The 14037-nt window shown below is 36.3% G+C and overlaps 1 protein-coding gene across 1 annotated transcript; it reads left to right on the top strand.

Annotated features, from left to right (window-relative positions):
* The first annotated feature begins 213 nt into the window (after nt 1-213).
* Nucleotides 214-1576, top strand: LOC116570494 (dnaJ homolog subfamily A member 1-like). Its single transcript, XM_032307686.1, has one exon. The coding sequence runs from the start codon at nt 232-234 to the stop codon at nt 1405-1407; it is 1176 nt and encodes a 391-aa protein (XP_032163577.1). The 5' UTR covers nt 214-231; the 3' UTR covers nt 1408-1576.
* Nucleotides 1577-14037: the final 12461 nt, after the last annotated feature.

The following is a 14037-nucleotide window of genomic DNA, read 5'->3' as shown; positions in this document are numbered from 1 at the left end:
TTGTTACATAGCAATGGAAAACCAATATAAACACAATTATCTATTAATAGTTGAATGGAAAAATAAACTGGTATATCCATTCAGTGGAACACAACTCATCAATAAGAAAGAATAAACTGGGAACTTTCCAGAATGCTCAGTGAGACGCGGAGGAGCAGCAGCTACCCAAGCTGCACCCAGCAACGTGCTCCTTCCTGCTCTCCCACATCGGCCTCTCACCGGCTGTAGAAAATGGTGAAAGAATCCACTTATTATGATGTTTTGGGGGTCAAACCCAATGCCACCCAAGAAGAACTGAAAAAGGCCTACAGGAAACTGGCTTTGAAGTACCACCCTGATAAGAATCCAAATGAAGGAGAGAAGTTTAAACAGATTTCTCAAGCTTATGAAGTACTCTCTGATGCAAAGAAAAGGGAATTATATGACAAAGGAGGTGAACAGGCAATTAAAGAAGGTGGAGCTGGTGGTCGTTTTGGCTCCCCCATGGACATCTTTGATATGTTTTTTGGAGAAGGAGGAAGAATGCAGGGAGAAAGGAGAGGTAAAAATGTTGTGCATCAGCTCTCAGTAACCTTAGAAGATTTATATAATGGTGCAACAAGAAAACTAGCTCTGCAAAAGAATGTGATTTGCGATAAATGTGAAGGCCGAGGTGGTAAGAAAGGAGCAGTTGAGTGTTGTCCCAATTGCCGAGGTACTGGAATGCAAATAAGAATTCATCAGATAGGACCTGGAATGGTTCAGCAAATTCAGTCTGTGTGCATGGAATGCCAGGGCCATGGGGAACGGATCAGTCCTAAAGATAGATGTAAAAGCTGCAATGGAAGGAAGATAGTTCGAGAGAAGAAGATTCTAGAAGTTCATATTGACAAGGGCATGAAAGATGGCCAGAAGATAACATTCCATGGTGAGGGAGACCAAGAACCAGGACTGGAACCAGGAGATATTATCATTGTTTTAGATCAGAAGGACCATGCTGTTTTTACTCGGCAAGAAGAACTTTTCATATGTATGGACATACAGCTGGTTGAAGCACTGTGTGGTTTTCAAAAGCCAATATCTACTCTTGACAACCGAACCATTGTCATCACCTCTCATCCAGGTCAAATTGTCAAGCATGGAGATATCAAGTGTGTGCTAAATGAAGGCATGACAATTTATCGTAGGCCATATGAGAAGGGTCGCCTCATCATCGAATTTAAGGTAAATTTTCCTGAGAATGGCTTTCTGTCTCCTGATAAACTCTCTTTGCTGGAAAAACTCCTACCTGAGAGGAAGGAAGTAGAAGAGACTGATGAAATGGACCAGGTAGAACTGGTGGACTTTGATCCAAATCAGGAAAGATGGCGCCATTACAATGGGGAAGCATATGAGGATGATGAACATCATCCCAGGGGTGGTGTTTAGTGTCAGACCTCTTAATGGGGCCAGTGAATAACACTGCTGGCATTTTATGTGCAGTAGTGAATAAGTGAAGGACTATAATCATAGCTCACTACTTGCTATTGTTTTTGTTTTAATATTCAACTATAGTAGTGTTTTAAAAGTTAAATGAAGAATAAACTCAAATATAAAAGCTCAAAAAAAAAAAAGAATGAACTGTTGAACTACAACATAGATGAGTCTCAAAATAATAATTAAATAATTAGAAGCAAGACCAAAAAATTACATGTAAGGTTCAATTGATACAAAATCTAGAAAATGCAAACTCATCTAGAGTGGAAGAAAGCAGATCAGTGACTACCTGGGAATGGGGGTGAGTGGGACAGGAGGGAGTGGGATCACACAGAAGATTACAAAGGGGCATGAGGAAACTTTGCAGAGTTCACTATCATGATTGTGGTGATGGCTTCACAGAAGCAAACAGGCCAAAACTTATAGTATATCCTCTAAATATTTATAGTTTATTTTATGTTAATTATAATTCAATAAGCTGTTAAAAAATACCTTAGTCCAGCTATACATCTCTAAAAGCTTTGATTTTGGGGATACCTGGGTAGTCAGTCAGTTTAGCATCAAACTCTTGATTTGGGATGTCTTGCCACTCAGCAGGAGTCTGCTTGAGATTCTTTCTCTCCCTTACCCTCTGCCCCTCTCCCCAACCCTGTTTTGTCCCTATAAAATAAATTAAATTAAACTAAAATCATTGATTTTGTTTAAATATGTGATTTTTATTTCAGTACCATGAAAATCCAACTGTGCCCTCTTCCCCTAGCCTTGCATTTCCACAAACCAGCACCCTGATAATCCTGTATACATGTTCACCTACCTATGTTGCCCTGTTTTAGAGGTGCCCTCAAATATAAAACCTACTTCTTTCAAAATAATTACCAGTTAAAAGTGATTATCAATCTGCTGGCCAAGGCTTTTGGGTATTTCATTTACTCTTATGGCATTGATCTTCCCCTTCACAGTACTACCCCCAAAGCAAGACTAGAGGCTCCTAGGCTCATGCATTCCTAACTCAGACACAGCCAAGGAAGCTTGTCAGAGGGTAAACAGATGAGTTTGCTCAACCAAGTTTATTAACAAGTTAAAGAAGAATCAAGCAAGACTGCATTGTGTACATTATAGGGCCCATGGCAAGAAGCGGCGGGGGGAACCTCTCAGGAACCTCAGCCTGCAGTATTCTAAATTAGGCAGCATGTCCAGTTCCCATCTTTTCATACCTCATTAATATGACTTGTTGGTTGGTTTGCTGAGTTTATCTTTTGTATTCCTTCCACTCACTTCTTTAACTTTCCCACACTTTTGCCAGACAGAAAGCCTACATGATGGAGCACGAGGTATAAAAGTAGCTAAAATTCTGGTATGACCTTAACACCTTCCAAATTATATATTCAAGCATTTGAAACCTTTAGTAGCTGACTAAGCTTTGAGAAGCTATAACTTAGAAGATACCCAATGCATTTTGTGATAAGTGAATTAGTGGATCATTTGATTACAGCAGGACTAAACACCATTCAGTGGTTTTAATTATGTTGTGATTATAGAAATTATATTTATCATTTGTAGGATTTGCCAAGGAAATGGTGCCAAATAACATTTTTATTGATGTATTGATACAAATAAACACACACATTATAGACATAGTAATTTACAAATCATTATTTAATTGTATACTTTTGATGATGAAAGTCCTATTACAAGGTTGTCGACAAACCCTGTTATATGTCACTCCTTGAAAAAGACTTGCTGGGAGTCCTTTGAATATTTTGAGATGCACAGGGTATCTGGGTTAACAATGTGCCTTTCTGATGCTATCAAATTCTTTTCTGTCCCAATTTGGAGAGTAAGAACTGAAGATATAGTATATCCAAATCATCAGTGACTGCCCCCTGACATCTACTTCATCTCTTTATTTTTTTTTTCCTTCCTAAGGATTTCCATCTAACACAATAGCAACTGTCCACCTGGTTTTAATGAGACTGAAAGAGCACTGTGGAAGACCAGAGGTGAGACGTACAACCCCATATTTTTCTCTAGTATCAGTCTTATTTGAAAAACAAAATAAATTTAAAGTTGGAGCCACATGGGAATTAAGGAATGAGGACTTGATGAATCAGAGGACAGAAGTTTACTGGAATAGTTTACAGAGATAATAGTTGGGGCTCTGAAGTTAAAATCAAAGTTGATGAGAAGAGAAAGGAGCCAGTTCTTAGGAAAGAAAAAAATGAAGGGCTGCTGCTCCATGCTGGGTAAATTATGAAAAGAAATAAATGAATTCTAGCTCCACAAAAGAATAAATGAATTCTAACTCCACTGTTGAAAATTATGTGACCTCACTGTCTCAGTTTCCTCTTCTACCAAAAAAAAAAGATAATAATATTTACCTTAGAGTATCTACTGATGCCCCAAATCTGACATGTTACAAATAATGTAAAGTGTGTAAGTATTTTAGAATAGTTCTCAAAACATATTAACTGCTCAGAAAACGATGCAGTACTTTTGTTGTATTTTTCCAAAGTGTGCTAAGAGGAAAATGTATTTTATGGGACATTGTCTGGCACTATGTGAAAAATAGTTCTGTGGTCAAATTAATTAAAATACATAGAGTTAAATAATTTTAAACTATTTTTATTAATTTTGGACCTCTGAAAACATTTAGTAGCCTAATATCTTTCAGAGAGGTATTATATTTGGCATTTCCCAAATTAATTGGATCAAAAGATAGTTTTGGCTACATTCTATGGAACACTCAATGGCAGTGGTTAATTACCTAATGGAAGACAAAGAATTTACTTAAGGCACTGGCAAATGAGAAAGTTTAGCTTCAATGAGTATGTTCATTTCTAAAAAGAAGATAGCTTTAATTTTAGCTTGCCTGTACTTTCTATTTTAATGTCTAATATTACTTTATTACATAGCTTTATTATGTAATAAATATGAAATAAATATTAAGGATGCCATAATCTTTCCAATGCTCAGGGCTTCTAAAAGATCTTAATCCAGCCCAGTTCTTTGAGAAAAACTGGTCTAGTATGGCTTGAATTTACCTCCATAGAATTAGTAAATAAGAGAACCTAGTAAATAAATAGTTACTATCATTCATAGGGGTTAGAGAACTCTGAGCACTAGTGGACTTTTATAATAATAAAGGGTCAATTCACCAAGAAAACACAGCAACTCACAATGTGTATATACTCAAGAGCTGGAAGGGAAGGCTGTCACCCTAGTGGGCCCAAAGAGGAATTTTGCCTTATGATGAATCAAACCTGAAATCTCACTCGTTCTTGATTTAATGATATTTAAATGAGATTTTGGACTTAGAATGAATGCTGGAATGTGTTAAGAATCTTGGGGCTATTGAATACATTTTGCACATGAGAAGTCCATGGATTTGGGGTAGCCAGACATTGTTACAATGTTTTTGTGAACCCCCCAAATACCTATGTTCAAGTCCTAACCTGCAGTATCTCAGAATGTGGCTGTATTTAGAGACAGGGTGATAATTAACATTAGATGAGGTCATTGGGATGGACCCTAATTCAGTATGATCAGAGCCATTACAAGAGGAGATTGAGGCGTTCATAAGCCATTCCTAAGCCCAGGAGAGAGGCTTCAAAAAGAAAAATTCTGCCAACACCTTGATCTTGGCCTTTTAGCCTAGAGAACTGTGAGAAAATACTTTTGTGTTGTCTGAGCCCTAAGTCTGCAGTACTACACTAGCAAACTAATATAAATCCAAAATATATAAAATAAGATGGGCAGAACTAAAACGAGAAATGGACAATCCACAATTAGAGTTGCAGACTTCAACACTTGTTGTAATGGATAGAACTAGTCAACAGAAAACCAGCAAGGATATAGAATTGAATAATATTATCAACCACCTAGATATAATTGACATTTATACTGTAAGGTGTCATTGTGATTATAAATTAACAAACAATAGCAGGGTACACGTTCTTTTTAAATGCACATGGAATATTCACCAAAATAGATCGTGTTATGTGTCACAAAACAAACATTAATACATTTCAAAGAATTGAAATAATAAAAAGTGTATTTTCTGATCATAATGGAACTGAACTGGAAATCAATAACAGAGGGAGAACAGAAAAGTCTCCAAACTGGTGGTAAAACAATACTTTTGAACAATCTGTAAGTCAAAGAAGAACTGTCAAATGAAATTTAAAAAATACTTTGAACTTAATAGATACAAATATAATAAATAAAAATACAATGCACAAAATATTTTTAGAATGCAGCTATATCAATGCTTAGAAGATATTTTTAAAATAGCAGTAGTACTTATATTACAAAAGAATAAGGATCTCGAATCAATAATGTAAGTTTTTATCTTAAGAAACTAGACACAGAAAAGTAAATTAAATCCAAATCAAGTACAAGAAAAGAAACAATAATATTAGCAGCAGAAATCAATAAAATTAAAAACAACAATAAAATTAGGGCAAATCAATGAAACTAAAATCTTGTTTTTTAAAAAAAATAATAAAGCTGATAAATTCTAGCAATACAGTCAAGTTTAAAAAAGAGAAACAGGGGCGCCTGGGTGGCTCAGTGGGTTAAGCCGCTGCCTTCGGCTCAGGTCATGATCTCAGGGTCCTGGGATCGAGTCCCGCATCGGGCTCTCTGCTCAGCAGGGAGCCTGCTTCCTCCTCTCTCTCTCTGCCTGCCTCTCTTCCTACCTGTGATCTCTCTCTGTCAAATAAATAAATAAAATCTTTAAAAAAAAAAAAAAAAAGAGAAACAAAAATTATCAGTAACACAAATGATATAGCAGATGTCACTAATGGCTTTAAAAGAATAATAAGGGAATACTACAAACAGCTCTACACACATAGTTCATCAACTTAGATGAACTGGACAAATTCCTCAAAAAACATAAAGGAGCAAATCTCTCTGCAAATGAAGTAGATAAAACTTCTTAACAATTAAAGAATTTAAATTAAACAATTAAAAATTTAAATATTAAATTTAAATTAAACAATTAAAGAATTTAAATATCTAAAAAAGGAAATCTGCATTCCCATATTATCTTACTGGGTGATCCTATTAAACATTTAAGAGGATTTAAAGCCAATTCTAAATAATATCTTTCAGAAAATGGAAGACTCAGAAAAACTTTGCAAACCATATTTTTTTAGTCCAGAATTATCCTGATAGCTAAATTGGTCAATATACTTCAAAAAAAGAATTCTGTAGACCAATACCTCTCACTATCATAAATGCAAAAAAAAAAATAATAAGTCGTGTTCTATCAAAAACATTGTTATAAGAATGGAAAGACAAGCTCCAGACAAGGATAAAATATTTGCAGTTCAACATATCTAAAAAAGGACATGTATCTAGAATATATTAAGAACTCTCAAGCCTCAACAGTAAGAAAACAAGCAATATAATAAAAAAAGATTCAAGACTAAACAGATAGCACAGGGGATATATGGACAACAAATAAATGAAAATATGAAATATATTCAGCATCATTAGCCATTAGAGAAATTGAAATTAAAACCAGAATGATATCATACATATCTATTGGAATGGTTAAAATAACACTAATAATATCAAATGCTATCAAGGATGAGGAGCACCTGGAAATTTCATACAGTGCTTTTGGTAACACAAAATGGTACAACCATGGGGTGCCTGGGTGGCTCAGTCTTTTGAGCATCCAACTCAGCCAACCTGATTTTGGCTCAGGTTAAGATCTCAGGGTCAAGAAATCTAGCCCCACATTGGGCTCCCCGCTCAGCACAGAGTCTGCTTATCCATCTCTCTCCTCCTCTGTCCCTCCCCTGTTCTCTCTCTCTATATCTAAAGTAAATAAATAAGTAAATAAGTAAATCAATCAATCAAATCTTCAAAATGGTACAACCACTATGCAAAACAAGTTGGCATTTTCTCATAAAATTAAATAGGTATTTATTATATTTAATAAATATAATACTTGAGAAGAATGTGTATTCTGTTGCTTTGGGATAGAATGTTCTGATATATCTGTGATATCTGTCTGGTCCAGTGTGTCACTTAAAGCCTTTATTTCCTTGTTGATCTTTTGTTTGGATGATCTATAATTTCATTGAGAGGGGTTAAAGTCCCTTACTATTATTGTATTATTGTTGATGTGTTTCTTTGATTTTGTTATTAATTGGCTTATATAATTGGCTGCTCCCATATTAGGGGCATGGATATTCAAAATTATTAGATCTTCTTGCTGGACAGACCTTTTAAGTATGATATAGAGCCCTTCCTCAACTCTTATTATAGTCTTTGGCTTAAAATCTAATTTATCTTATATATGGCTTGCCACCCCAGCTTCCTTTTGTTGTCCACTATCATGGTAAATTGTTTTCTACCCCCTCACTTTAAATCTGGAGGTGTCTTTGGGTCTCAAATAGTTTTTTGAAGATAGCATATTGATGGGTCTTATTTTTTTTAATCCATTCTGATACCCTCAGTCTTTTGATTGGGGCATTTAACCCATTTACATTCAGGGTAACTATTGAAAGATATGAATTTAATGCCATTGTATTGTCTGTAAGGTGACTGTTATTGTATGTTGTCTCTGTTCCTTTCTGGTCTGTTACTTTTAGGCTCTCTCTTTGCTTAGTGGGCCCCTTTCAGTTTTCTTGTAGGGCTCGTTAGGTGTTTGCAAATTCTTTCAGTTTTTGTTTGTCCTGGAAGCTTTTTACCTCTCCTTCGATTTTCAATGACAGCCTAGCTGGATATAGTATTCTTGGCTGCATATTTTTCTCGTTTAGTGCTCTGACTATATCATGCCAGTCCTTTCTGGCCTGCCAGATCTCTGTGGATAGTTCTGCTGCCAATTTAATATTTCTAACCATTGTATGTTACAGACCTCTTGACCCGAGCTGAATTTCTCTTTGTCACTGAGACTTGTGAGGTTTACTATTAGTTTACAGGGTATTGACCTATTTTTATTGATTTTTAGGGGAATTCTCTGTGCCTCCTGGGTTTTGATGCTTGTTCCCTTCACCAAATTAGGGAAATTCTGTGCTATAATTTGCTCCAACATACCTTCTACCCCTCTCTCTCTTTCTTCTTCTTCTGGGATCCCAGTTATTCTAATTTTGTTTCATTCTATGGTATCACTTATCTCTAGAATTCTCCCCTCATGGTCCAGTAGGTGTTTATCTCTTTTTTTCTTAGCTGCTTTATTCTCCATAACTTGGTCTTCTCTATCACTAATTCTCTCTTCTGCCTCATTTATCCTAGCAGTAAGAGCCTCCATTTTTTATTGCACCTCATTAATAGCTTTTTTTTATTTCAACTTGGTTAGATTTAGTTCTTTCATTTCTCCAGAGAAGGTTTTTATTTCTCCAGAAAGGAATTCTTTAGTATCTTCCAGGCTTTTTACAAGTCCAGCTAGCATCTTGATAATCGTCATTCTGAACTCTGGCTCTGACATCTTACTAATGACCATTTTGATTCGGTCCCTAGCTATTGGTACTGCCTCTTGTTCTGTTTTTTTTTTGTTTTTTTTGTTTTTTTGGTAAGTTTTTCTGCCTTGTCATTTTATCCAGATACAAATAGATGAATGAGAGAATGAAATACTAAAAGGGTAGCAATGAACCCAGGAAAATATACACTAACCAAATCAGAAGAGTCCCAAAACTGGGGGGACAAGAAAGGATAAATAAATAAATAAATAAATAAATGATTAGATATCATATATCTAATCATATATGTATATGTATATATGATTAGAACAGAGCCACACACTTGATTTTGGGTGTTTTTTGATCTGTTAGAAGAAACGACCTCCCCAAATTTTAAAGAAAGAAAAAATATATATATGTATACACAAAAATAAGGGTAAGCATGATGAAGGGATGGAATAAGACTGTAAAGATGAAAATTTTTAAAAGATTCTAAAAAAGTAATTGATAAGAAGTTGGTTGAAAAAAGAAAAAAGGAAAAAAAGGAGATAATGTGATCAGACTGGAGATTAGAACAAAGCCATGTACCAGATTTAGGGCATATTTTGATCTGTTAGAAGAAACCATATCCCAAAATTTTAAAGAAATAAAAACTTATATATAGACAAAAAATAAGTTTAAATACAATGAAGGGATAGGATATGACTAAAACAATGAAAATTTGAAAAGATTTTTAAAAACTATTGATAAGATAAAATAGTTTAAAAAGGCAAAAATAGGAAAGAAGAAAAACTAAAAATAGAATAAGAAAAAAAATTAATTTAACTTTGAAAGATTACAGAATCATGAGGAAAAAGTCATGAATTCTATGTGTTGTATTCTGTAACTCTGAAGTTTTGCAGTTCTCATTGATCAGTGAACTTGGTCTTGGCTGAATATTCTTGCTGATCTTCTGGATAATGGGCTTATTGCAGTGATTCTCAAATATCTTTGCCCAAGTTGGAACTGCACTGCCCTTGCCAGGGGCCAGGCTCAGTAATCTGCTCGGGTTTGTTCTCGGGAGCTTTTGTTCCCTGACCTGCTTTCCATGCAGCTTTGGAGGAGGAGAATGAAAGTGGCAGCCTTCCAATCTCTGGCCCCATAGAAGCCAAGAGCTAGGGGCCCCAATCCTCAGTGCACCCTCAGAGAAAAAGCAGTCAATCCCTCCCATCTCCCTAGTCTCCAGCTGCCCTCTGAGCTCACCCGGCCTGTGACCAAATGTTTCCATCTCTGGTGCACAGTCCCTTTTGGAGTCTCCAAACCCAGCAGATTCTTACAGTGCACTCTACACTGCTCCTCCCAGAGGAGGAAGGTGAGGTTCCCCTGATCTGCCATTTGTGAGGTCCCTGCTGGAAGTGTACTGGCCTTACTGTGCTCGTAATCATTGTTTAAGGTAACCATGAGTTGAGAGCCCATTCTTTGGTTCCATCTCTGCAGCCAGCTTCCCTGCTCGATACCTGGGAGCTCTGCCACACTCAGACACCCCTGGTCTTTCTGTGACCCTCCAGGTCCTGAGACCACACTGTCCCTGAGAGGGCTCCATCTCCCGTTTAGCCTCTGGAATGACATCCCTCAGTAGAGCAAACTTCTAAAATTTTCCATTTTGTGCTCCATGGCTCTACCACTTGCCAGGAGCCAGCCCCACCCCCCTGCCCCCGCAGTCTCTCTTTCTGTATATCACCTCAGATTCACTTCTCCACACATCCTACCTTCCAGAAAGTGGTCGCTTTTCTGCTCCTAGAATTGCTGCTCTTCTTCTCTTTGGTCTCCTGTTGAATTTGTAGGTGTTCAGAATGGTTTGATAACTATTCAGCTGAATTCCTATGACCCAACAAAATTTAGGTCTACTCCTCTGCCATCTGTTCCTCCTGGTAATATTAATTTTAAACATTTCTTTTGATAGAACTTTCAAAAAAGTTTTTTTAAGATTTTGTTTTTTTAAGTACACTCTACACCCAATGTGGGGCCCAAATCCACAACCTTGAGATCTAGAGTCCTGTACTCTACCAACTCTACCAACTCTACAGCCAGGCACCCAACTTTTGATGTAACTTCAAAGGCTTCAAATGTTTTCCTACATTAGGCAAAATGTAACAGATTTTTTTCAAAGGCCCTAAAATTTTCACTTGAAAAAAATGGAACTTTTTCTTTAATTCTAAAGGTTTATTTTCTCTCCTGATTTTAAAAGAAATTAAAAATTTTTTTTTGTAGCATTGAGAGTCATCAGCAATATACCTACTATGCCTAAATGGATAAATTGACCCTGCAAGCCATCTAAACATTGAAAAAATCCTATATACATTTCTTAGAGGACAGGCATGATAGTGGTATTACAAAAATGATAGTACTTCTGACTCTACTTGGCTTAAACCAGATCTTCAGGGCAAGGGTTCACACATAGTTATTGTGTTGCTTTATAAGGAAATGCATTTGAATCTATGGATCTTTACATTTTCTTTTCAGTAAAACAACTCAAACTCATTCCCTTCATCCACACTCAAATACTATAAATTGCCAAGTGATAGTGAATAGAGAACAAATAATGAAGGGAGAAATCCTAGGTTTCCAGGAAACTGTCAATCAATTATATGGCTTCCTTTCTCTGTTGTTGTAACTATTGAACCAACTGAGCTCCCTAAGCTGCAGTAATCAGCAGTAGCTGGGTGGGTACATCATTACTTGCATCCCCTACAGGGCAAAGAGAAGCTGATATTTTCTACTTTCAGACATCCCTACTTTTTATGAAGGCTATAGTACCCCTCTAATTGGGAAATGTTACCATGAATCAACCTTTGGTCACAACTTTCAAATATCATATGAATTTATTTAATCTGCAGTTCTTTTTAGTAGTTTTCTCTATTTCCCACTTGTGTGTCTTTTTTCATGTGTTCTTTCTGCCTCAAGTACGATTTTCCCCTTTCCACTTATCACCCTTTCTGGCCAACCTTCAAGACCCAGGCTCCAAAGCCACCCATTCTTTGGCTGCTTTCCAAATCCTTGTTCTCAGAATTAATACCTACTTTTCCCTTTATGCAAATTCTAGTCATCTCTGCTCTACTCTAAAACATGTATTGTAGTTAATTGTGTTGTGTCCTTCCCAAGTCCAAGAAGAGAGTACTTTCCTATTTTCCTATCTTCCACTCTATCTACAAAGTATTCGATAGCAATAGTGCAATATGGAGATTGAGTTGAAGTTCTTTAAGTTCTTCATTGCTATAATTTTTCCCATTTGTGTCTCCAGGTATCTTGATTTGAAAGATGCAAAATATGAAACTGTTGGGCATCTGAAGAGCTAATGTATGTTGCTAAGCACTTCAGACAATCCTCAATGTCTCTGAAATGTTGTACTTCAAAGAATCTGTTAAGGATTCCAAAAGAAGTCACTCAATTAAGTCCCTCTATATTGGATCAAGTGGTTCATCAGAAACCACCAGTGACAGCTTAAAGTAAGATCCCAAGTTACCTTTGATCACAAAGTCCTTAGCAGCTGCCAGTGTGTAAGAAGCAATGCCTGAATTTCCCCAAGTCCAAGCTCTCAATGGGAGTATCAGCATCTAACCTGCTTCCCACCTTCAGCACTCAAACTTCTTTCAGAGTTATTACTAAATAACAAATGCAACTGTAATAGCTACCATTCCCCAGATGTTGACTCTGTTTCAGACACTATTTGGTTAAACAAAATAATTTTATTGAAAAGGCCAGGGAGAAGTAGTACGTTTAACTCCACAAAAAGAGGTTTGAAATTTAAAGGCAAGAAAGACTACATATGACTAGAAAGAAAGACGAGAAAGACTAAAACATTCAGAAATTGATGGCTACAATTCACCAGCCTTATACCTGAGGAGGCTTATAGATACCTGAGTGCTTCTGCTGTAGTACTTTCTAATAAGATAAAGGGGGAAAGAAGGGAGGCAATGCTAACTTCACAAGTATACATTTGAAATTATTGATATATAGGAGGAGGAGGAGGCAATAAAACAGATTTTTATGATACCACTAGATGTTTAGGACCTACTGCCTTTCTGAATATCTGTATCTGGGTGAATTAAAGGAATAATAGTGAGGACCCAGCCATATCATATCAAGAGAATAGAAGCAAGATAGTGAAGGTCCTTTCTGTCCACCTAACACATGGTAGAAGGTTTCTATGGCTCCTTTCTCGTCCTTCAAACATTGAAGAACCTCCAGCCCATGCATGGGTGTGTCCTAAAACCTGGGAAGTTTCTCTTAAACATGAGCTTTATATAATAGAAAAGGCCAGAGCCAGATTACCAGATACTTGAGACTAATAGTGCTACTTAAGGCAGATTTGCAGATTTGGTAGAGTCACATGAGATCCCAAATCTCCATTTACTCATCTGAAGAGCTAGAACCTCTAGCAGTGATAATGTTGATAACTAACCTATCCACAGTGTTGTGAATTTTCAGTGGGATAATATATGAAGTGTATTTTGCAGCCTGTAAAAGAGCTATTCAATATTTACTTATTTTTAATTATTTTTGAAATTGAAAATCTAAAAAACTAAGACAATGGTAATAAAAGAGCTCACAAAAGGGGACAAGCTTAGCATTCACTTGGGAATTAGACATAAAACAATCCTCTTAAAATGTGTTTTTATTCTATGTGGACATTGATTTATCATAAATTATTCATTATGTCTCTGAGGTTTGTTTAATCAGACAGAGACAATCAAAAAATGTGTAGGTTTAAGTGACTTTAGATATATGCCCACAGATTCACAGATTATCTTTGTTGCCTGAAACAAAAATCCCAGCATGGGGCTGGATGTACGGAACCAGCAGGATTTCTCTTTTCTTTCTTTTTCCTTTCCTATCTTTTTTCCCCTGGGAAGTCTATGAATACCATTTTCTCCTAGTATTCTGTTACTTTTCTGGGCTTCTATAGGACTACATGGTTCCTACAGAATTAAACTTCAAAGGCAGCAATAAAGAAAAGTTTCGTGCAGTTTTGCAAACATAAGGGGGAAAAAAGTCATAGATCCTGTCAGATTTGGAATCAGAATTAATTTTTCGTAAATAAAGCATGATCCACTTAAAGTAGCCAATTTAGATGGCGAGACAGATTTCCTCAATGCTACTAAAGAAATCCCGTGGCAGAAGCTTTCAGTAA

Source organism: Mustela erminea, chromosome 12 (genome assembly GCF_009829155.1).
Source record: "Mustela erminea isolate mMusErm1 chromosome 12, mMusErm1.Pri, whole genome shotgun sequence".
Taxonomy (NCBI): Eukaryota; Metazoa; Chordata; class Mammalia; order Carnivora; family Mustelidae; genus Mustela; species Mustela erminea.
This window is presented reverse-complemented; position numbering and strand designations above follow the sequence as displayed.

What these genes read in the sequence shown, in the direction of transcription:
- LOC116570494 (XM_032307686.1), top strand. Translation starts at nt 232, where the DNA reads ATGGTGAAAGAATCCACTTATTATGATGTTTTGGGGGTCAAACCCAAT.